The 23,662-nt window shown below is 54.6% G+C and overlaps 1 protein-coding gene across 3 annotated transcripts; it reads right to left on the bottom strand.

The window, feature by feature from the left end:
- Positions 295 to 15,968, bottom strand: GHRHR (growth hormone releasing hormone receptor). 3 transcript variants are annotated; one of them, XM_021078506.1, is made up of 14 exons: positions 15,807 to 15,968; positions 11,392 to 11,494; positions 11,157 to 11,264; positions 10,416 to 10,513; positions 9,190 to 9,287; positions 8,310 to 8,442; positions 6,765 to 6,918; positions 6,414 to 6,474; positions 5,742 to 5,811; positions 4,954 to 5,045; positions 4,336 to 4,465; positions 3,749 to 3,790; positions 2,178 to 2,282; positions 295 to 1,402 (listed from the first exon to the last, which is right to left on the bottom strand). In XM_021078506.1, the coding sequence occupies exons 1-14, from the start codon at positions 15,861 to 15,863 to the stop codon at positions 1,298 to 1,300; spliced, it is 1,356 nt and encodes a 451-aa protein (XP_020934165.1). In that variant the 5' UTR covers positions 15,864 to 15,968; the 3' UTR covers positions 295 to 1,297.

Here is a 23,662-nt window from a genome sequence, read left to right on the forward strand (position 1 = left end):
CATGTGGTAACTCTAGGTTGGACTTTTTTAGGAACTGCCAGACTTGTTGCAATTTTACCATTTTACATTCCCACCAGCAAAGCATGAGCATTCCAATTTCTCCATATCCTCGTGAACATGTGTCATTGTCTGATTTTTCACTTTAGCCATCCTACCGGTGTGAAACAGTATCTCCTTGTGGTTTTGATTTTCGCTTTCCCGATAACTAATGATATCACGCATCGTTTCATGTGCTTTTTGTCCATTTTCCTATATCACTTATGTTAATTTTAAATATAAGAAACAAGATACAAATTGATGAACATAGCACGATCTTCAGACGTTTCAAAAATGCAAAGGAAAAAAATCTTTTAGGAAACATACAAAAATATCACTGGTGATTGTCTTTCGGTAAACAGAATACAGCTGATTTTTATTTTCTTTTTAAATTGCTTCTACATCTCCCAAATGCCCTGCAATCAGTATGAACTAATTTCATGATCGGAGGCTGAAGAAGGGAATGCGTGGCAGGGTTTTCAGACCAAGCCGCATTTGTCTGACCAGAAAGGTGCTGGGTGGGTGAGCATCATGGCCAACAATGTGCCCTTGGGTTTCTTACAAAGGCATCTCTTTTCCCCGTGTGACTGCAAAGGAGAATGTGGCCTTCAGAAGACAAGGCAATGGCAGGAAGGGTGAGGGTGACGAAGGAAGACTTCCCAGAGGCCACGGGGAGCTGAGCTTTGCGGGACAGACCTGCTGTGAGCAGACCAAGAATGGGAGAGATTTGGTCCTGACCTGCACTAGCCATTTCTGCCTGTTCGCTATCCTGAAATTTCCCTCTATGCCCATCAGTCAGCAAACTGCTCCCCAAGGACAGCACCCAGTTCTCACCCTCCTACCTCCTGCCAAGGAGGAGGATGGGGGAGGAGTGGACTATGACCATTATTGCATCGGTGGCTCTTAATGGGGGGGGAGGGGGCACGGGCGCGATCAGCTGGCAGCAGGCTGGGGGCACGAGGGCACACAATGGAGAAGATAGAAGAGAAAAATCTAGAACTGAACGATCTCCACCCTAGAGAAAAGGAGGGAAAGAGATCCCAGCCATTTCCAAAAGAACAAACCCAAAGGCTAACAAGGCAGAGGAGAGACGTGCTCATTAGTTATCAGAGAAATGCAAATTGAAACAACAAGGAGATGTCACTTTACACGCATTTGACTTGCAAACATTAAAATGCTGGCAAATGCCAAGGGTTGGCGGCACTGCTGGTGGGAGTGGAGATCTGGCCGGAGTTCTGGAGCGCAATCTGGCACCACTCTGTCACGTCAAGAAAAGGCACAACCACTGACCCGGCACTTCCAGTCCCGGGTATGTGTCGCCATGGGCTCGGGGGCGGGAAGACCCAGCACATGAACACGCACTGACCTAGAGCCAGGGGGAGACGAGACGGTCACACGTGGGTGGTGACACCCCGTGGCACCATACAGCAGTCAAAACAAGCGACCAGATGAGCGCCCACGGCAACCTGGGTGGATCTCTTACAAGAATCGTGCCGGGAGGAAAGACGTTAGAAGCAGGATGAGACATACAACCGACAGCATTTATGTAAATTAAAAGTACAGACACGCATCACACCACGCATTTCGCGGGAAAACACAGAAATGCAAGTATTCACATGAACACGCTGGAATATTTGCCTGTGGGAGGAGGGGAGCGGCGTGGAGGTAGAGATGGAAGAGGGTACATTTTTAAAGTGCATTAAACCAGAGGACCCCAGTACAGACAAATGACAGCGACGCGACATGAACTAAGGCGTGAGGTCTGAAGAAAAGCCCACTGATCCCTCCCTGGCAGAGGCGCATGGAGTCACTCGAAAGCACATCCACTCATTTACAAGTTTATTGGCTCCTCTGGCTTTCGGCTCCGGCCCAGACTCCAGGAGGAGGGACGCGAGAAGGAAAGAGACAGAGGAACCAACGACTTCAGAGGTAGACACACAGGGACTCAGGCCAAAGAGTCAGAGGCAGGACAGGAAAGAAGGGCTGGACTGCAGCCTGGGCAAGGGCACGAACGGAGGGTTCCTGGGGGGCAGGGGGCTGGTCCCCCTCCTCTGGAGGAGGGTGGACCCAAGCCGCTGCCCACGTTCAGGTGTGGATTCCAGGTGTGTGACAAGGGCAGCTTAGCACACAGTTGTCAGCACCTTCGCCCTTGAGCGGGAAGGCTTTGCCCATTTGGCATGAGTCCTCCAGGCTGGCAGAAGTTCAGGGTCATGGCCATGCCACCTCCGTGAGATCTCAGTCCTCACCTCCAAGGAAACAGGGAGGATGTTAGGGAGGTCCCTTGGCTGCTTCTTTACTCAACCCCAGTGGGGCTGAGAGCACAGGGAGAGACCATGCAGGAGAAACAGAGACAGGGGTTTCTGGGGCAGGAGAAGCTATGGTTGGCCGCAGCCACTGCTAAGTACTGTGTCTGGAGGATACTACTTCCTCCTTCCTGGGAGTATTTCTGACCATTCCCTTCCACTCTTTTTCTGCCTTTTAGCACTGCCTTTGTCTAGGCCCAGTTAAAGATATTTATGGGTGCTTTATTTGAGTTTCTGGTAAAAAAAAAAAAAAAAAAAAAAAAAACCTACTCTGTCTTCTCCAAATAGCTGAGACCCTGTTCTGGGGCTCAGTCCGGCCCCTGCCCACTGAGCTGAATTGTGGCCACTGGGAGCCTGTCCAGAGGACATGACCTGAAGGAAGTGAAGCCTCCAAACTTTCTGAGGAGTCGCAGTTGAGGGTACTGAGAATAAGTGAAAAAAAAAAAAGCCATTTGGGAAGTGCAGGGGGTTGGGGGTAATGTCTGCAGTTTCACATCTCCAAGGGGGCTCCGGTGGGCAGAGGGAGCAGAGAGGCTGGGACCTTTCTGACAAAGATGAGCCTAAGCGGTGACAAAAGGCAAAAGGGAGATATATTCTGTTTGTCCAACATAAAAGTGAGCTTCCTGACAACTGTTGAGAGGTAGTAAGCTCCCTGTCTCCAGAGGCATGTAACTGTCTGGCCCTCAAACCTGCTTCCTGGAACAGATCCCTCGACACATTTCTGTGGAATCCCTTTTTTCAGACGTCATCTGGGGCACTGAGTTCAAATTCCCCCACTTCTCCCATAAAGCAAGTCTGTCCTAAAGGGAAAGTGTCGAGTGTCTTCGGGCGGGATGTTCTAATTGGCTCCTCTCTGCCATCTCTCCATCATTCTGCAAGAACACCGACACCATCTATCCTGTCTCTTCACGTTTGTCCACCTCTGCTGGGTCTGGGTTTTTGTGCGTCTCTCCTCCAGTGCCCTGCCCTCCATTGTCCTCCCTGGCTCTGCACCTGAATCTATCTCCCTAGACTTTGTATGTCTACCTCTGGCTTTCTTGATTCCTCTCTGTCTTCTCTCTGTCTCTCCAGGAACTGACTTGTTCGTTCCCCCACTCTCCTTTTTGTTCAATTTTAGGAACACAGAATTAAGGGATCCCTTTACCCCCCCCCATCCTCTTATGATCCCTGAAAGGCCTCTTCTACTTCCTGTTGAATGGACAGTAAACTTGGCCCAGCCCAGAGAAGGGATGGATAAAAGATGTTTATAGGAAGTATTCAGGTGTAGCTTGATCCAGAAGCTCAGAACAGACTCCCAGGAAGGACTGTAGAACTGGGATTAACAGGGGCTGGACAGGAGGGGGAGGGAGGACGTAGGACTGGTGAGAGCGAAGCCTTAATGAGTAAGGACAGCCTGAAGGGTCACATACCTCTTGGTTGAGGAAGCAGTACAGGATGGCAACAATGAAGCCCTGTGGGGCCAAAGAGAAAGGGGCCCGTCACCTTGGCCCGGCCTCAAGGTGTCTTCCTACTACCTTTTCACCCACCGCCAGGCTATGGCTTGAGCCAGGTCTTTGGGAAAAGGGTAAGAAGGTGTGTTCATCACTTACTATGTCCAGTGTATTGTCACATGTAACTGTCACACAAGACGGCCAAGGCTGTACTGTGGGCCCCAGTGGCCCATTTCTCTGATTTTCTTTATTCCTGCATCGCCCAGTATTAAGCAAAGAGCCTGGCACATAATAGGTGCTCAGTATATATTGAATGGACTGGGTGGATGGATGGAGAGATGGGAGGATGGTTGGACAGATATGTGCAGGTGTAATTGAACAATAGAGACATGGATGGATGGAAGAGGAGCAGCCTGGCGGGCAGCTGAATGAATGGCGAGGGCTGGAAGGAAGAATAGCCAGCCTAGTCGCCCTGACCTACCGTGAAGTCAACCCGGCCCATGGACGGGAGCACCTGCCTCCTGCCAACGACTCAGAGGGAAGGAGTGAGTGCCTGGGGGCCTCACCTGGAAGGAGCCCAGTCCCAGCTCCAGGGGGAGGCGGATGCCCAGGCCAGCACTGTCAGGCAGGAAGTTGAAGATGACGTAGTGGATTCCAAACAGTGGGATGAGGAGAAGGGTTGACTTGGAGAGACGCCTGCAGAAGAAGACAAGCCCAGGGCTGGAATTAGAAACACCTACATGCCCCCTGCCTCCTTTCACTTCCCACTGGTGTTCTTTACCTCGGACCCCTGGAGTCTAAGGTTCTCTCTGCCAAATGCTCTTGTCTCAATGTATTCCAGTCAAGTCTGTGCATCTAGTTCAAAGACACTTCCTCCGGGAAGTCTTCCTTGATTGCACCCCAAACTGCACCATCTATTTTAAAAGGATCTCCTTCAGGAGGCGCCTACTGAAATTGATCTCAGCACTCATCAGCTGTCTGGCCTGGTAACTGGCTGTTTGGAGCCCCCACACTTCCTATGCTGTGATGTCCCAGAGGGCAGGGGCCAGATCCATTCTCTCTCTGGGAACATGGTAAGAATCATAGGACCAGGATCACAAATGCCTAATCGTGAATCAAAAAGGAACATGCTGACTCCTGCTCCAGTTTTGTCCCATAATCCCTAAAACACACACACACTTTACCAGTACTGAGGCTGGGTGTGGAGGCTGCCCTGAGCTGGCTCCAGTTTCCTCAGCAGGATGCGGATAATATTGAGAAAAAGCCCAAAGTTCACCTGGAAAATAGAGGTGCAGGAAGGTGGAAAGCAAGGATCAGGGTGACTCCAATGCCGGGGGTGGGGCCTCTTTGGGGCCCAGGAACCTCAAGTCCTGAGAGGCGGGGATGTGCAGGTGGAAGGATGTGCATATCACTGCTCTAGACCTTGACCTTGTCACCTAGTGACTAGGAAGTCCCATGTGGGGTTCAAGGACTCAGGGGCTCAGGGTCCTCCTCCCTCTCCAGTCATGGGACCAGGGTGGAGGTCAGGCCTTGCCATCCTGCCTCCAGCACCTCTCAGGCTCTTCTCTGGCACAAAGCCTATGGCCTTCACTTTGCACAATTGCAAAACTGACAAAAATGTGTACATTCACCCAGGCCACGCAAACCAGTCCTGGATGCTCTGTCTTCTGCATGGGAGCAGGTAAGCGTTTCAGCAGCCACGCCGTCTACCCCCACAGCCCAGCCTCACTGCAGTAGTAGGTGATCTGAAACCAGGGCACAGACTCATCAAAACTCTGAGCTGGAAGCACTGGTTCTACCAACGGGCTCTTGAGGTCCAGAGAGGCTGCACAGAGAATCTGTGGCAGAGCCAGGCTGGAACCTGGGTGTCGGGACTCCCAGCCTGGAGTCGTGTTTCCTGCTGTGTATGGCTGCTCAGTGGACCCAGGCGGTAGGCTGAAAAAAGCAGAGGCCACCAGTCTCAGGCACTGACCCCCACGGAGAGGACGATGGGCCCTTTGATGATCCACCAGTAGGGGGAGCTGTCGTCCAGGTCCCAGCACCTGGGGAGAGGACAGGCCAGGACAGATGCAGGGGTGCCGTGCGGGCAGGTGCTGCAAAACCCTTTTCTGGAGGTACCCATGCTGCTCCCTCCTCTCTTCTCTCTGCCTGCTGGCCGTTAGGTTCCTCATTCTGGAATTTGGGTCTTCTAGCCTCATGCCCTACTGTCCAGCCTTATCTTCTCTCCCGGACATTTAGAACCTTTCCGAAGGAGCACCCCAATCCAAGCTGGACTCACCCTTTCTCTCCACCTGGAAGGTGAGTTTCTCAAAAATCAGTCTGTCTGCTGCCTTCTTACAGCCTCAACACTTCCGCCTCTGTTCCAAGAAGCCCCCACTGACAGCCCCCTACCCGTGCCTCTCCTGGAGCCCCGGCGCCCTGAGCCTCTGCACCCCCTTCCTGCCGGGGCTCAGGCCCCTTCAGTGCTGTCCACGGACCATGTCTCCCCACCCTCAGGCCTGGGGATTCCCTGAAGGCAGGAGCAGGAGCAGGAGAGAGCTCCTTCTCTCTCCCCAGGTTGAACAACAGCCACGTTGCCTGAATGTCCAATTCACAGCCCATGGGAACCCGGGACAGAGGGGACGAGGGGATCACGCAGACTCACGCAACATCCTCAAAGGCCAACTTGCAACCCACCCACGTGCCAGTGAAGAGCAGGGGCAGCCCTGCGGGTACAGAGAAGACGCGAGTAAGGGGTCTGCTCTCCATCCAGCACCTGCCTCCCACCTCCACTGCCAGCCACGGGGGCACCATGGAGGCCGGACCAGGCAAGAGCTCAGAGGCTGCGGACGTGGCCCCGAGCTCCAACACTTGCTGTAGGATTACAAGCTGCCCTTCCCCGCTCCGGGCCTTGGGGTCACCATGAGTGAGCTGAAGCAACCTTTGTGTGCCTATCCTGGGCATCCTCCACCCTCACTCCCACCCCCACGGTGCCCAACCTCGGCTGGATGCTCACCCCAGCCAGCGAGAACCAGCCACCAGAAGGCCCTCCTCGTGCTGGGTGACGTAGAGGCCAAGAGGCAGGTCAGGTAGACAGCTTCTGCCAGCAGCCAGCTGAAGTTGGTCATGGTGGCGAAATGGGAGGTGGCCACAGAGACCTTGCACAGAACCTGCGGGCCAGGGCCGGGTGCTTCAGAGCCGGGACGCCCACTGGAGCCCCACCCGGTCTCCCCACCCCACTCAGGCCCTGAGTCTCCAGGGCTGCTCCAGCTTGGGCTGCCCCAGAGGGGATGCGGTGGTGTAATGTGGTGGTTAAGACACAGATTTGAGGTCCAGACAGCCTGGGTCCCTGTGTACCATCTGGGTACCCTCCCCATACCTTAGCTTTTCATCTGTAAAAGGAAAAACCCGATTCCTAGCTCATGGCCGCCTCAGAAAGATTAAATGGAAATTTACACGAGTGGCTACTAGTTGCCTTCTCGTCCCTTCTCTCCTGAGCTCAAGTCAAGCCCTAGAGCTGAGGACATGGAAGGCCATTCATTCCCACGCGGCTCCATTCGGCCGCCGTTCGCGCCGGCACCCACACATGCACTCATTCACAGCTCGACTCTGCTCATCTGTCGGGGTGAGAGGCATGGCCTCCGAGCGTAGATGGCCCAGGCTGGGTCCCACTCCCACCCCTCAGCAGCTGGGTGACATCGCCAATTGTCCCTCATCTACAAACGGGACAAAAATGAAAATATAGGTAGGAAATAAAAGGAGATAAGAGATGCAGAGCGTTTAGTGTAATGCCTGGCACATAAGTGCTCCGTCTGTATTGTAATTTCCTTCCCTGATGAATGAAGGGCACGTGCTGGTTCACTCATGTATCTGTTCGTCTCGAGCACAGTGTCAGAGGACCTACTAAGCGCTGGGCCTCCACACGCAGCCCGCCTCCCTTTATTTTCCACCTCTTCTCATTCACTCGCCTCCCAGCCCCCGTTAGGACCCCCCAGTTCTTGGACTTGCCCCAGCCTCTCCTGTCTGCGGGGGCTGCTTCACCCGGCTCCTCCCCAGTCCTTCTGCATCATCGCTGCCCACCCAGCTCCAAAGCCATCTCCTTCCTGGAGCCCTCGCCTGTCCTCTCCCAGCTGTCAGCTCCGTCTCTCTGCCAGCCCCATAATCTGGTACAATCTGTTCTCTTTGTCCCCTTGGGGGCATCTGCAAGCCCCTCACACCCACAGGCAGCACAGAGAGACCTGCTCAGAGGGAGGGCGAAGAGGAAAGTCTGGGTGGAGCGGAACGTGGTCCAGGCTGGGGTAAGGGATGGGCCATGGAATAGGGGGAGGGAATATAGAACAGAGCGTGGAATAAGGGAAATGGGGTGGACGGCAGGGTCCAGGAAACGGCAGGGGGACTTAGGACTTGACCCCAAAGAGGGGCGGGAAGGGGGAGGGGCGATTTCCTGCTCTGTCACTGGCCAGGCCAGGGCCCCAGGGGACTGGACCAGCGGGCACATCTACAGCCTTAACCCATCCTCCTCTCCCGCACCCCCACCGGCACCCCCAACCCTGGCTGGTACCGTGGAGAAGCTGCAGTGGTCCGTGTTCTCGCTGTGAAAGAGGGCGGCGTCTTTCAAGAACACAGCTCCCGCCTTGAGGATAAAGGTGGCGAACAGCTGGCTGTGGATGTAGTTCCTGGGGCAGTGGAGCCTCCTGGAGGGGGTGGGGGGGGTGGGGGACAGGACGCAAGGTGGGAGACGGGCTTATGGTGTGCTCAGAGCAGGCTTGGGGCGGCTGAGTAGGTGAGGAGGTGAATCAAATTGGCTTGGCTAGGATCAGATCAGATTGGATTGGATCCACTTGCGCTGAACCTGAGGCTTCAGCTTTACCCGTGCAGGAAGGCTGGGCTCAGGGTAGGTGAGGCCACAGAGAATAGCCGTCCCTGCCCTCGGGGAGCTCAGAGTCTGGAGGACAGAGGCAGAAACCACAGGGTACCGCCCGGGGGTGGGGGTGGGGGTGGGGGCTGGCTGATCAGAGAGATGAAGCCCATCCCCAGGAGACAGGCTGGGCGGGGTGGGGCTCAGACTCGGAAGTCTGGGGGGCTTCAAGAGGGCAAAAGTCAAAGGAACTGACATGGTCCAGAAGGGCTTCACTGGAGAGATGCAGAGGATGCCGAAGGCAGAGGCACACTGAGCTTTGAATTTTAACAGATGGGAAGACACTGAGGAAGAAGGAGGCGGATAAATTCCAGCCAAATAAATTCCACATGAGCAAAGGCACAGAGGAGGGAGCTGGCCCTGGAGTGTGAAGGGAGGGGTCGGCTTGCGGGGGAAGGAAAGGAAAGGTTAGAAAGAGGCGCCAGATCTGGGAGCGTCTTGAGTATCTCCAGGATTTAAGTTTGCCGCCGTGGGCGACGGGGAGGCAGCGAAGGTCCTGGAGCAGGTGGTGAGGACGGCGAACCTGAGAGCAACCAGGATGGCGATGGCCACGAAGAGGGCCACGGCAGAGACGCTGTGGCCCGTGGTGTAGACGATTCTCACAGTGGAGAAGTAGGATTTCTGGGGAGGGTGGAGATGGAGGTATCTCAGCAACTGGGCCCTTGGGGAAAAGGAGGCTTGACAGTCAAGCAAGTGAAGCTTTCGATTCTAACCCCAAACTGCTGCTGTGGGGGCAGGAGCATCTGCGGGGACCAGGCAAAGCCCCTCGGGAGCTGGAGCATTTGTTTGCAGCCTGTCGGCTGGTGAGGGAGGAGGCAGGGATGGAGCAGGCGAGCTGCCTGTCATTGCTCCTCAGGGAGGTGGGCAACGGTGCTGCAGAAACTGCCTCCCTGGGGACCCACGGCGCTCAGGAGGAAACAAGCCTTGTTTATTGACATCCAGCTTGTTCCCGGCCTGGGGACACAAAGACCCCAAATAAAGGGGATAGCCAGGGAGAGATGCAAGGAAAAGCTCTTCCCCTGGTCAAGGATTTGGATCAATCAAAGTCAGCCTGGACCCCAGAGACAAACACGGAGCGGGGCCGGCTGCGGGGGCGGAGAGGGGAGCAGGGATCCAGCAACCCTGAGGGATACAGGCAACCACCACCCCTCCCTGACCCAGTCTTTTCATCTGACAGACGGTCAGACTCCTGCTTCACCTCCAGGGCTGGGGGCGGGGGGTGGAGGGGAAGAGATACAGGATTATGGGTGAGAAGCATCTGGCAGAGGCCCTGCTCAATTCAGAAGCTGGGGTGTGCCGGCTGGATCAGGGTCACTGCCACCACCCCAAGCTTCAGTCTTCCTCCCTTGCCCACAGTTGTGCACACCAGCCCACAGACTGAGGACCAGAGAGGGCAAGGAGCTTGCCCAGGGCCACCAGGGGCTTTGTTCCCCAGAAGTGCTCCAAGCGCCCCGTCCTGGGGGTCAGGGCACAGAGAGGGTACGCCAAGGAGACCAGGGGACGGCGGCCAGCACATCTCCCACCCCATCCTCTGCCTCCCCCTCCATCCTAAGAGCACAGCCCACCTGTCACCCTTGAGCAAGTGAGCCCAAGACCCCTCTCCTCCAGACACTACCAGCTTCTGGAAATGTGCTGATGAATATTCCAACCCGCTGCCTACAGGCGACCTGGGGACCCTACCTTTGTGCGCCCACCACCCAAACAAACATCCACAGCGACCCTGCCTCCAAGATGCCAGGAGCCTCTTACCTCATCAGTCAGCAGCTCCAGGGGCACAGGGCAAGCCTCGGGATATGGCGGGAAGGGCTCAGACCAGCCCGTGGTGGTGCAGTCCCGCTTCAGGGCCCCTGGGAGGCAGGCGGGGGGTGGGAAGCAGAGGTCTGGTCAGGGCACCCCTCCCCTTGCCCCAGGACGGCCCATCTCCACGGCAGAGAGGGGGAAGCCTTCTCTTCAGAGGCCTGGGGTCTGGGCCCAGCTGCCTGGGACACCTTCTGAGACCTTCCTTGCTGGCCCCAGACTCACCATCTATTAACTGAGAGAACACCTTCCCGAGGCGCAGAGTAGCGCATTCAGGCCCAGCGTTCTAAGGACAAGCCGGACAAAGGAGGCCCTTTCGGCCTCTGGAAGGATGGTCCACCCAGACACCCAGGCCCGGGGGGGGGTGCAAAGTGGGGGCCCCTTGCACCGGCCCCCTCCAGGCAGCCGATAGCATCTTAGAATCAGAAAGGCTGTGCCCCTCCCCCGCAGAGCCAGCCCCGCCCCCCAACCAGGGCACATCCAGAGAACATTTACTGGGTGCCAGGCCCTGCGCACAGCACTGTCACAGGTCAGGAGATGGAGGGCTGGGAGGTCACAGAGAAAGACGGGGAGGGGGACGCGGGGCTCCAAAGCCAGGGTGTGTCCGCCATCCTCTGCCACCACCACCGCCACCGCCACCGCCACCGGGTGAAACCACCTGACCTCCACCCGCACCCGCCCAGTCCCCCTCACCTGGCTCAGAGCTGAAGTGAGAGAAGAAAGCCGGGCAGGGGAGGGTCACCCACTCCCCAGGGCCTGCCGTCGGCCAGCACAACAGCCCATCCCAGGTCCTAGGACAGCCTGGACGGCGAGATGGGAACAGAGAGGACTCAGGCCAGGGACAGGCTGGTCCACCGTCCTGAGTGGTGAGGCCGGAGGAGGTCAAGACATCCATGACAAGCCCCCTGCTCCCTCCCAAGCCCGGTACCCGAGGAGGAGTTGGCCATCCGGTCTGCTGCTTGTAGACAAGTTCGCTCGTCTTCTCTCAGCTGGGTGATGAAGTCACATTCCGGGTGCACGTGGCCCAAGGCCTGTGGGAGAGAGTTCATGGATGAGCCCAGCCAGCCGGGGGCTTCCTCTGGGCTTGCTGATCAAAGGACCTGAGGACAGAGGTAAAGCCCGATTCATCTCTGTGGCCCTGCCCCGAAGCGCGTCCAGACCTACTAAGTGGGTATTTGGATGAAAGGCGGGCAAGAAGGAAGGGAGGGTGAGCAGATAGAGAGCTGGATGGATCCTTCCCCTTTTCATCGCATGGAAGTAGATCCTGAGCACATTAAAGATTTCAGAAGATCTCCCGGAGGGGGTCGACTCAGGAAGGCATCCGCACAGCGGTCTTTTTCCCTTCCTTCTTTTCCTCCTCTGCTCCGAGCTCCTGCTCCCTGAAAATAATTCTGTGCAAACCACCCTGGTGGGCAGAGTCACGGCCTCCCCATATGTCCACATCCGAATCCCTGAAACCTGTGACTAGGCGACCTGACAAAACCTTTGCAGAAGTGATGAAGTTAAGAATCTGATGACAGAGGGGTCATCCTGATGATCTGAGTGGACCCAATATAATCCCTGGGGTCTTCACAAGAGCGAAGCAGGAGCGTCAGAGTCAGATAAGGAGATGCGATGACAGAGGCAGAGGGTGTGTGTGTGTGTGTGTGTGTGTGTGTCTGTGTGTGTGTGTGTGTGAAAGAGAGAGACAGGGAGAGGAAGATCCCACACTGCTGGCTTTGAAGGTGGAGGAAGGGGACCATGAGCCAAGGATGCAGCCGGACAGGTGGAGTTCCCACAGTGACGCAGCAGAAAGGAATCCGACTAGTATCCATGAGGATGGGGGTTCGATCCCTGGCCTTGCTCAATGGGTCGGGGATTGGCATTGCCTTGAGCTGCGGTGTAGGTCACAGACGTGGTTTGGATCCCACATTGCTATGGCTGTGGTGTAGCCTGGCAGCTGCAGCTCCAATTCGACCCCTAGCCTGGGAAACTCCATATGCTACAGGTGTGGCCCTTACAAAAAAAAAAAAAAAATAGAAGCTATAAAAGGCAAAGAAGTGGATTCTCCCCTACAGTCTCCAGAAGGGAATGCAGCCCTGCCAACACTTTGATTTTTAAACCACTAAAACCGTTTTGGACTTCTGACCTTCAGAATTGTAAGGTCACTGAGTTGGGGCTAATTTGTTATAGTAGCAATCGGAAACTCATACAACCACCTCACAGATGCCTTTGTCTCGAGCTTTGCTGGCTGGATGGATGTGGACATGAAAAAAAAAATGGATGGGTGAGCAATGGGTAGATTGATGGAGGAATAATTTACCTTTTTCCTTTCTTTTTAGGGCCGCATCTGTGGCCTATGGAAGTTCCCAGGATAGAGGCTGAATCAAATCTGCAGCCTCCTACCTATACCACAGCCACAGCAAGGCTTGATCTGAGCTGCATCCCAACCTCTGCTGCAGCTTGTGGCAACACCAGATCCTTAACCCACTGAGTGAGGCCAGGGATCGAACCCACATCCTCATGGATACTCTTTGGGTTCATAACCTGCTGAGCCACAACGGGACCTCTGGAGGAGCAGTTATGGTGTGTAGCTTGGTGACCCTGAAGGATTCTTTTCGGGAGTTCCCCCAGAGGCTGGTGCAACCCCGTGACCACAGGAAATGCTCTCTGGATGCTGGAAAACAAGCTGTTTTTCTGGAAATCCCCTAGCAGTATTTCTGCAAGTTTGCCTCATGGTCCAGCTGGAGATTGTTTGGGATGGAGCCAAGAACACGCAGAAATCTGCGGCTGGATCTAGGACTTCGCATTTTAACAAGGTCTCCGGGGAGCTGGCAGTCAAAGGCAGGAATTCTTAACACCTCTCCCTTCCACCGCCCCAGAGCTTGGGCAAGACTGAAGGGGCCTGTCCAATACCCCATGGCCCCAAACAGACCCACGTGAGGAGCCCACGTTTACCAGACACGCTCCTTACACCGTGGACGTGGTCCACATTTGTGTCTGACACGCACGTGGAAGTCGACCAGTGTAAATTTCTGTCCCCAGGGATTCACCGGATGGGGCGGGGGATGGAGTGAGGAGAACAGCTGAGACCCGGTCCCAACAGACCCAACACAACCTGATCAGAGGCAGGACAGACACGGTCGGAGGGGGTCCCTGCTCACAGGGACTGACGAGCGGGCATTTGAGCCAGACCCGAAGAAAAGGGAGCTTTTAAGTGGTGAAGAAAAAGGCATTCGGGACAGAGAAAACAGCATGTGCGCAGAGCGGGAAGGGGAGACCCACCCAGGCTGCGGGAGCAGGGGGCCCTCCCCATGGCAGCCTCAGGCGCGTGTGCCCCAGACACACACGTGCACACACGAGTCCACAGCGTCTGGCCCAGAGTCCGTGTCAGCAGGTGTTGAATTAATTCCCAGTGTCCTTAGACAGAACTCCAGGCACAGTGAAGAGGGCAGTGGTTGTGAGACAGGGGCTGGGGTCAGAGAGGCAGGACTTCAAACACTGCACTGAGGACAGTGGACAGTGCGTGACCACAGAGGAGGACCCGGGGCCCTCACCACAGGCCAGTGAGCGAGCAGAGGACCGGGAGACCCAGCCCAGTAAGTAGGCTCCCCCGACCAGGCCTGCCCCTTCCTGAGCTGCTGACCCTGGCCCTCCACGTCCAGCTGGGGTTCAGCTCTGCCACTTCCTGCTTGGGCCCCTGGGCCCACAGGTTGCCCATTCCACCTGCTGCCCAGGCTCCATGGCTCCAGTCTGGTGGTGCCCCAGAGTCATCTCTTGGCTTCATCCCCAGGACTCAGTGACCTAGGGGCCATCTCCAAACAGAGCCCCCGGCTTACCTCTCCCACATCTCCCCCGCACGCCCCAGCAGTCTGGTTGTTGGAACCGGGCAGGTGGGGAGGGCAGGTGGGCCTGGCATGGGACGACTGCCTTGCACAGCCAGCTGAGCTGTAGCCTGGGTGCTCCCAGAGCTGCGGGCTCCTTCTGCCCTCCCCCGCTCTCCTCGCCGGGAGCCCCGCCCTTCCTGGGGCTCCTTCTCGGGGCCTGACTAGGCAACCATGGAGGCCAAAGGAACGAGGGGCCCTAGTGGGAGGCATCCCACCAAAAGGGTAGAAGGGCAGCCCCCACATTTCCTAAAAGAAGGAAAATTGAGGTATGGCCAACTAATGACCCTGGGGGTGGGGGAGGGGTGGCCCTTTCTAGACTGACCCAAATGCACCTGCTGGACCCCCTGTCACCCTGCACACCTTGGCCTTGAGGACTGTGACGACATCTGACCTGGGGTCTGTGGCAGATGGCACACTGTCATTTAGTGCTGGCCATGACACTGGCACCAGCTCCTGAAGGACCCCTGCAGGCTCTCAGCCTCCCGTCCCCAAAACACAGCATTGACCGTGGGTCACACAGGTGAGAGGGAGGAGCCCCGATGCCCAGGGAAGGGCAGCGGGAGGTGCCCCTGTTGCCCCCCACGCTCAGCCTGTGACAAGTCAGATCCCACTCCGTGCACAACAGCCCTGGTGAGCAGACATTATTTTTGTCTTTTACAAGAGAAGTGAGGTTCAGGAAGCGAGGGAGCTTGCTCAGGTCACAGAGCTAGTTTCTCGGTGCCAGGATTCAGGTCCGACGGCCAGGCAAGGAGTGGGGGGAGGTGGCATTCAATGCACAGGAGGCGGGGCAGCCCCCCAACACACACTCACCCACACACACACACACACACACACACTCTGTGTCTCTTGTGCTGGTCCCCGCATTGTCCCTGTCACTGTGTGAACTCCGGGAAAGCATGCTGGGGGGGCACATTCAGATGAGCCCCCTCCTGGCCTCCAGCTTTCTAGGCTTCTGAGCAATACACGATGTCATGAGTCTCCCCAGCCCCGGGGCGCATCCTACGAGGAAGAGTCCCCCAGATGCTGGAGGGGAGCAGTTGTCCACTTCGTCCCCAGGCCCACTCAGTCCCCGCCAAGCCCTCTTCAAAGGAAGCAACCAAATCAGAGTGTGGCTTCCGGGGCCGTGGGGTAGGGAGGACGTAGGAGAGTCTATCTAGGAAGGTGTGTGGGGAGGACTTGGGGTGTGAAGGGACGCACAGGTGTGTCTTGGGGCAGACAGTCTGGTGGCCCCAGTGGGCACAGACAGACCCTGGAGGCAGCAACAGGGAGGGGAACTCAGTTCAGCATCGCAGGGGTGGGCAGACTGCCTGGGAAGGGGGTTGGGGGAGGAGAGGGGCCGTGGGTATCAGGATGTCTCCAGGCCGTGTGACCTGCTTGGTAGAGAGACTCCTGTTCTAGGGAAGGGCATGGGGTCTCCTCCAGGCAGACCCAGTAGGACCCTGTGGCTCCCAGGTCTCCAGCCCAGCTGGTTACTCACGACTGGTAGGGAGCTCAGCAGGCAGAAGATGCAGGCAGCCCACACCCCGCTGTCCATGGTGGTGGCTCGGCCTCTGTCCCCTGGGTCAGCCTCCGTGAGCCCCAGACTTCCCCGCACCGTCCCCGCTGCCGCCACCGCCAGCGCCCCCTCTGCCTCCCTTTCCTGGGTGGCTGTTTGAATAGGCAGGAGCCAGCAAAGGGGACAGAACCAGCTGAATATTCACCAGGATCGCAGGACACTGTGCCCAGCTCAGCCCTGGCCTTGGGGCGGGACTCCATGTCCCCAGCAGGAAGGGGTTGAACCCCTCACAAGTCCCCTTCCACTCTGTCTGTAAGCTGGCCTGTGTCTGCCCTCATCCCAAGATCACAGAGAAATGACAGCCCCAGGACACCTCTTGCCCAAGAAAATCAGTATTTGCTGCTCTGAGCCCAGCCCTCTGCAGCCCACCCTGCAGATTCCCCCGAAAGCGAAGGCGACTCGGAGAAGACCTGGGTCCACCCTCAGGGAGCTCCCAGTTTGGCTGTGATCACAGCCTCATCCATAGGGCTGGAGGGTTGGCTCAGAGTCCTGGGGACCCAGCGGAGGTAGGGGTAGGGTGTCCATGGAGGCTGGAAAGTGGGAATGAGCTTAGAAAAGGCAGTGAAGCCACACGAAGCACCTCCATGGGCTGGCCAGGAAGCTGATGTACCAGCAAAACCTCGGTTCCACTCCCAGTAGGAAGGCCAGCCTGCATGGTGAGATGACGTCTGCAGAGACCAAGGCTCTGGACTTCCTGTGGGGGCTAATCAGAATCTTTCCAGCAGTCCTACGGCATGAGGGGTAAACCAGAAGCATGCAAGAAGATTCATGGAGCTAAGCCGTCCTGTATGGGGCAAAACCACTGTTATCAGGGTCAGAAACAAGAGGACCTACCCAGCAGCTCAGATTCTTTGGAATATTCATTACTCAGTCGTTTTTATTATAGTTTTAGACTTTAAAATGTGGGATCCTGGAGTTCCCGTTGTGGCTCAGCAGAAACGAACCCAACAAATATCCATGAGGATGCGGGTTCAATCCCTGGCCTTGCTCCGTGGGTTAAAGATCCAGTGTTGCCATGAGCTGTGGTGTAGGTCACAGACATAGCTCGGATCTGGCATTACTATGGCTGTGGGGTAAGCCAGCAGCTGCAGCTCCTATCCCACCCCTAGCCTGGGAACGTCCATACGCTGTGGGTGCGGCCTAAAAAGACAAAATATACATATAAGGAGATAGATAGATAGATAGATAGATAGATAGATAGATAGTATAGGATCCCAACTGGCCAAGCTAGAGACAGGGCTCTGCATTACCCTGGATCAGTACCTGGCAGGTGCAGACATCTGTGAGAAGCTCTGCATTCCCAGAGGCTGTTGGGCCAGATGCTGTGACCCAGACATGTTTACAGCCTGATGCGAATCATGCATGATGGAGCACCTCGCCCCTGCAGTGTCTGGATGGAGGAATCAGTGTACATCAGCAAGGCTTTATTTTTCCATTTGTAATCATCACCAACAAAGAAAACTATCTGGGAAAGAAAACAGGAAGCACCCGCCCCCCAAGCCCCAGACACTCCTGCCCTTGCACAACTGTTTTTACACCCTCGACCGTGGTCCAGGGCAGGTGTTGCACGACACCGAGCTCGCACATTTGTGGGACGAAGCAGAGCCCCTCTGGTGACAGGCTGCGTGAGGACACAGCGCTGGCGCAGAGTGCAGAGCAGGTGTAGCTTAAAGGGAAAGCCAGAGCCTCTGTCCCTGAGTTATAGGGAGGCAACAGCCCAGGATAAATGCTGTAATTGATACCTTTAACAACTGAGTATCAGTTAGTATTACAGAGGGTTAATAATTGATATTACTGCTGCTACTAGTGATTATTATTTAAATCAGCGATTCCTGACAAGAAGCAATTGGTCACCCAGGGGACATCTGACAATGCTTAGAGACAGTTTTCAATAACACAGCCAGGGGTCGGGGTGGGGAGGAGGCGTGGCAGGGTGCTCTTGGTACGTAAGGGTAAAAACCATAAAAACCGGGAGTGTCGATAAACATCCTACCTTGCTCGGGGGGGATGGTCCCCCAAGCCGTCTAAAGCATTTCCCGCTGCAAAGGTCAATAGCATGAAGGTGGAGAGACTCCGATCCAACTGCTTGCGTTCCCCAAGATGCCTTCAGGTCCATTGTCCCTTCTGTATGGACAGTGTCTCTGGACCCCCGTCACTAACTATCTCTGTATCCGCTCAAGGTTCAACATTTGCCTCCACCATGTGCCATCGGCGTGGGCAAGCTGACCTTTCTGAACTTCAGTTTTTCCATCCGAACAATGGGGTGTAGGGTCGATAACTTCCTTGTGAGGCCCATGGGATAAGAATAGACAAGGAAAGGCATATAAACCAGCCTCCTAGAGTGCCTGATTCACAGAGAACATGTTACAGAACGGACTATCAGCCAAGAAACAGTCCACTTTTTGTACGGAAAAAATAAGGTTACATCTCTAGCTCACACTTACAAAATACAAATTCTAGAAGGCTTAAAGTCCCAACTATAAAAGGACAAAATAATAAGATTGTTTTCCAAAAATGGAAATTTGCTTTTATAATCTCAGGAGAAAGTAAATTTTCTTATATACAGATAAAAACCATAAAGAAAGGATTAATAAGTTTGACCACGTCGACATTTTAAAAAAAGTATGTTCAAGAAAGGACCCATGGGAGTTCCCGTTGTGGCGCAGCGGAAACAAATCCAACTAGTATCCATGAGGATTCAGGGTTCGATCCCTGGCCTCGCTCAATGGGTAAAGGATCTGATGTTGCAGCAAGCTGTGGTGTAGGTGGCAGATGTGGCTCAGATCCCACGTTGCTGTGGCTATGGTATAGCCGGCAGCTGCAGCTCCAATTTGACCCCTAGCTTGAGAACCTCCATATGCTGCATGTGCAGCCCTAAAAAGCACAAAAAAAAAAAAAAAAAAGAGAGAGAGAGAGAGAAAGAAAGAAAGAAAAGCAATATGATATAATTTTTTAAAGTTATAGATAAGCCTACCCTCTAAACCAGAAGTTCTATTTCTGGCTATTTGTTCCAAAAGGCATTATTATTTATCATAGGTAGTCCAACCCAGAAAACAACACACCGGTCCAATGATAACTGAATAGCTCAATAAAATGTGACATATTCACGCAACAGAATAATATACAGCATTAAAAGGGTGAACTAATTCTATTTGTGTCAACAAGGAGAGATTTAAAAAATGTACACCCCAGAAACTTCTGCTTCCCAACAAGACAGAGTAACGGCCAATGACTTACCTTCCTCCTTCCTTAACAACAAGATAGCCAAACAAAATATACAAAATATCAGATTTTTAACAGTGAAGAAGAAAAGCATCCATGCTCATATGCACTGGTGCAGAAAAAAGCATTTGACAAAACTCTATTACCCTTTCAGGATAAAAGCACTCAATATGCCAAGATGAGAGGGGGGCTTCCCTAAGACGATAAGGGCCACATATGAAAACCCGCAGGGAACTTCATCCTCAATCATCAAAGACTGAAAACTTCTTCCTTAAGATGAGGGACAAGATGGGATGTCAGCTTTTGCCACTTCTAGTCCACATAGTACTGGAAGTTCTAGTCAGAATAATCAGGCAAGCAAAAGAAAAATAGGGCATCTAAATAGGAAAGGAAAAAAAATTCTGTTCACAGATGACACAATTATATGCAGAAAAATTTTACATATTTGTGTATATTTAAGTATCATAAAAATCATCAAATCATAAAAATGGAGAAAAAAGAAAAGGGACCGGGTCCAGAATGTGGGCTCAGATGCAACAGTTGCTTTAACTCCAATATTCCTGAGTTTAAGAAAAATATCCTTGTAAAAAATTTAAATGTAAAAGATCCCAGTAGCTAGTGTTTCATTTTTTTCTTGTCACCGGTGAGTACTGGCGATGTAGAGTGGGGTCTGTTTGCCCACAAGCTTGTAAGTTCTTTAAAATGTACCCTCAGGTTCTTGGCGGAGCGCCCCTCCCAGCCCCTGCAAACCACACAGAGTACTGGGCAGGGGAGGCTTTTCGGTCTCACCTATGTCTGGTGCCCCCTGGTGGTAATACTGGGCAACTGCTGCCCCTTTCTAACGTCAGAGCAGGGCCAAGCTGGAAATCAACCCCTGCCTTAGGGTGGCTCCAGGCATGTCCACAACAGGGGTAGGAGTCTTGTAGCTCGTAGACAGGCCTCAGGGAGCAGCTATTTCTGGATATTTGAGCCAGATCTCCCTTGTGGCGGTGGGCTGAGAGGGTCCTCAGAGCAAGTCCAGATCCAGCCCTATCCCTGAGTTTTAGCCCCTCTCCCTATTTCCCCAACCCTGTTCTTCCCTCAGGGGCAGGAAAAACCTAACACAGGAGATGGGGTCCTGAGGTCTCTACAGAGGGCACCCATATAGCTGGGGCTAAGCAGGGGCTCTGGCTGCCTGAAGACATAACCACTCTCACATGTGCTCCTGACCTACCTCTGCACAGGGCCTGGGTCAAGGCTCAGTGTCTATCCAGAGTGGCAGCTCAGCCTGTGATCTACTTGGGGTCTGAGTTGGACCAGAGTTGGGGCTCACACTTGGGGGTCAAGATCAGGGCTAAGTTTGGGGCTCGGTCAGGGCTTAGCCTCCAGCCAGAATCAGGGGATCAGGTTGAAGACCAGGGCCAAGTCCCTGGGGTACCACTGACAAGGATGCTTTGATTCTTTGGGCTCTGAGGGCAAATCATTTTCTGTGATGAAGTTTTCAGGTCAGTCTCAGAGTCCCAGAGTGATTTTTTTTTTCCCTGAGCAGAAATCATGGCCCCGCTGGAGCACCTGCTAAATGGGGTGGGGGGGGGCAGGGAGGAGCGGGGTGGGCCAAGGTGTGGAAGGGCCGGGGTGCTGAAGGAGGGCTGGCCTGCAGCCAGGCAGCATGAGGACAATGTGACACTTTGTTTTCCTCTAACGGAAGAAGGCCCTTTGATTTGTGCATGGTAACTCATTTCTTTATAAACTTTAAACTTCACCCAGACTTTGCCCTCCTCCTGGAGCAAGCTTGCTCCAGCCAGGCCCGACGAGAGGGGCTGCCTGTGAGGGATACAGACCCAACTGTCCCTGGCAGCTGCATAGATAATTGCCCCTATTTTGCAGAAGGAGAAACTGAGGTGCCCAAAGTCACAGGGGAAATTGTATTTTTGAGCTGGGACTGGGACCCGGGTCTCCAGGTTGCCGGCCCTAGGTGCTTTGTTCTGCGGCCCAAATTGCATGCCATCCTTCCCAGTGAGATTCCGATTCAAAATTTCAACGGCTTATTTTGGTGTTGAAGGGGTTATTACACTAACTGAAGGTGCTGGGAGCAAAGCCCCCAGAGCTTTGTGGGAGCATCACCAGGAAAGGGGCCCCAGGGAGAGGGGAGTAAGGCTGCACCCCCCCCACACACACACACATACACACTGGCCCACCCTGTGGCCACGCCCCAGACTTTGCAGATGTGGCAAAGTGCCCCCTTCTGGCAGAGAGAGGACTCCATGGCCAAGGAAGGATGGACCCCTTCACCCACTCTTTGGGATAGACCCAAAGAGAGCAGAGACCTACCCGGGGTCACGGAGCGGGTCAGAAGCAAAGCTGGGCTGCTACCTGCTCAGCCACTCCTCCCAGAGCAACAGGAGGAGGGGCACTGCCTCTGAGATGTTGAGATGTGGCTCTAGATCTGGGGAGGGGGGGCCCTCCGGGCTGGGGCCGAGGGGAGCTGCAGGAGTGGGGGTGGAACGGCTCCAAGGCTGGCGCAGCACCAGGGGTGAGATCAGTGCTGCACCAAACTCTCCTTGGCTGTAGTATGGCCAGTGGTCGGGGCGGGGGCGGGGGGGGCGCAGAGAGTGGTCGGGAGAAGCCAAGGGGGGCAAAGCAATGTTAAACACAAAATTCAAGATAGCAGATTACCTCTAAGGGGTATTCAGGGAGTCCAGGACATGCATATAACTGGATGCAAATTGCTGGATGTGATCTAGTTCGGGGGGTGGGTGGTGGAATCATGGGCGTTTATTAGATTGTTAAACTTCACTTACCTCTTCAGGCATTAATCCTGGAGCTCCTGCAGTGGCGCAATGGGATCGCCAGCATCTTGGGAGCGCTGGGATGCAGGTTCGATCCCAGCCCAGCACAGTGGGTTAAGGATCCAACGTTTCCGCAGCAACTGCGGCTCCGATCTGATCCCTGGCCCACGAACTCCATATACCAGCAGGGCAGCCAAAAAATAAATAAATAAATAAATAAATAAATAAATAAAACATTAAAAATAATAATTAATACTTACATAGAGTTTACTATGGGCCGGGCCCTTCAGTAAGCATGTTATTTAATCTTCACAACAGCTCTGTGAGGTGGTCCCATTTTACAGATGAGGAAACTGAGGCCCCCCTTGATCTGTTGCACATCACCCTGGATTCTAACCTAGACAGTCTGATTCCAGAGCCCATGGTCTAAAGCACTCCACCCAGCTAGATATATTGTTGAATAAGTGTATTTTTTTTTTGTCTTTTGTCTTTTGTCTTTTTCGGGACGCACCCACGGCATACGGAGATTCCCACAGGCTAGGGGTCTAATCGGAGCTGTAGCCGCCGGCCTTCACCACAGCCACAGCAACACCAGATCTGAGCTGTGTTTGCGACCTACACCACAGCTCACAGCAACGCTGTGGTTCCCAGTCAGATTCATTTCTGCTGCGCCACGACGGGAACTCCAGTAAGTGTGTGATTTGATGTGATAAAACACTTAAAGTGCCCCCTGGGACAGGTCTGGAAGGAGGCTGCCCTTGCCTTCCAGGCAAGATGCAGATGTCCCCACCTGCCCTCCCCTCCCCCAGGTAAAAATCCCACCGTCCCTTCCTCCTTCTCACTGTCTCCCCGACCGCCCACCCTGCATTCCTCCGGGCCCTGAGCTTCCCTTTGCACAGCAGGGTGGCTGGGACTGAGCCTAGAACATTCCTGGAGGAAACAGCCCTGGTCTCCACTGTGAGGACCTAAGAGCTGGCGGGAGCTCCTTGCCCTTGAGGTGGGAGGGGTGATGCCTGGGCCTGGTGTCCCCTGAGGCTTCTCCTGGCTTCTCCCTGCAGCTTCATCCTCACCCTCCCCACCCCAACCAGCTCAGGCCCACCCAGCCCCCTTATTTATAAACCATATGTCCCTGTCCCTGTCTGTCCCTACTGTTTATCCAAAGCTTCAGCTGCTTCCCCTGATAACCCGAGGACCCGTGGTCCTGGGGAACTGGGAGGGGCCGGGGCAAGCGGAGTTCAAGGGTGCGCGGCCCTGCCCTTCCCCCTGCTCAGGAACCTCCAGGGACTCCCCCTGGACGTTGCAGGGACTGATGGACAGAACTTGCTCAGAACTTAGGAGCCGTCCCTGGTTAAAATTCCAGTTTCCCTTGCTGCTCCCAGGAACAATTCCAGACTGCTCAGCCAAGTCCCTCGAGTCAACTGAGGAAATTCAGGCCGGGAGAGGGGAAGTGACTGGCCCTCCCTCGCAGCCAGGCAGTTTGAAGTCCTCTCTGCTTCACGGCACTGCCTGTCTACCCTCCCAGTGTGGAGAAATGGCAGAACCCTGGGCCCAGACCATTGCTCTGAATCCTGGCTCTGCCCTCCCTTAGCTGTGCAACTTTGGATTGGTTGCCTAACCTCTCTGATTTATAGTTTCTTCATCCAGGAAATGTAAACATTGTCTGTTTTGTTCAATAGCCAGTACCCAGAACAATGCATAACCCGTGCTAGGAGCTCCGTCGGTGTTTCTCCGGTGAGTGAATGAGGGAGTGACTCCCTCTCAGCTCATCTCTGAGTAGCAAGCAAAGCC

The sequence above is a fragment of the Sus scrofa genome, chromosome 18, assembly GCF_000003025.6.
Source record: "Sus scrofa isolate TJ Tabasco breed Duroc chromosome 18, Sscrofa11.1, whole genome shotgun sequence".
Lineage (NCBI taxonomy): Eukaryota > Metazoa > Chordata > Mammalia > Artiodactyla > Suidae > Sus > Sus scrofa.

What these genes read in the sequence shown, in the direction of transcription:
- GHRHR (XM_021078506.1), bottom strand. Translation starts at nt 15,863, where the DNA reads ATGGACAGCGGGGTGTGGGCTGCCTGCATCTTCTGCCTGCTGAGCTCC. An exon ending in GCTGGTTCTCGCTGGCTGGG is followed by an intron (nt 6,475 to 6,764) that starts GTGAGCATCCAG and finishes CTGTACCCGCAG; the next exon opens with GGCTGCCCCTGCTCTTCACT. An exon ending in ACTGCTTCCTCAACCAAGAG is followed by an intron (nt 2,283 to 3,748) that starts GTATGTGACCCT and finishes GTTTCCTTGGAG; the next exon opens with GTGAGGACTGAGATCTCACG.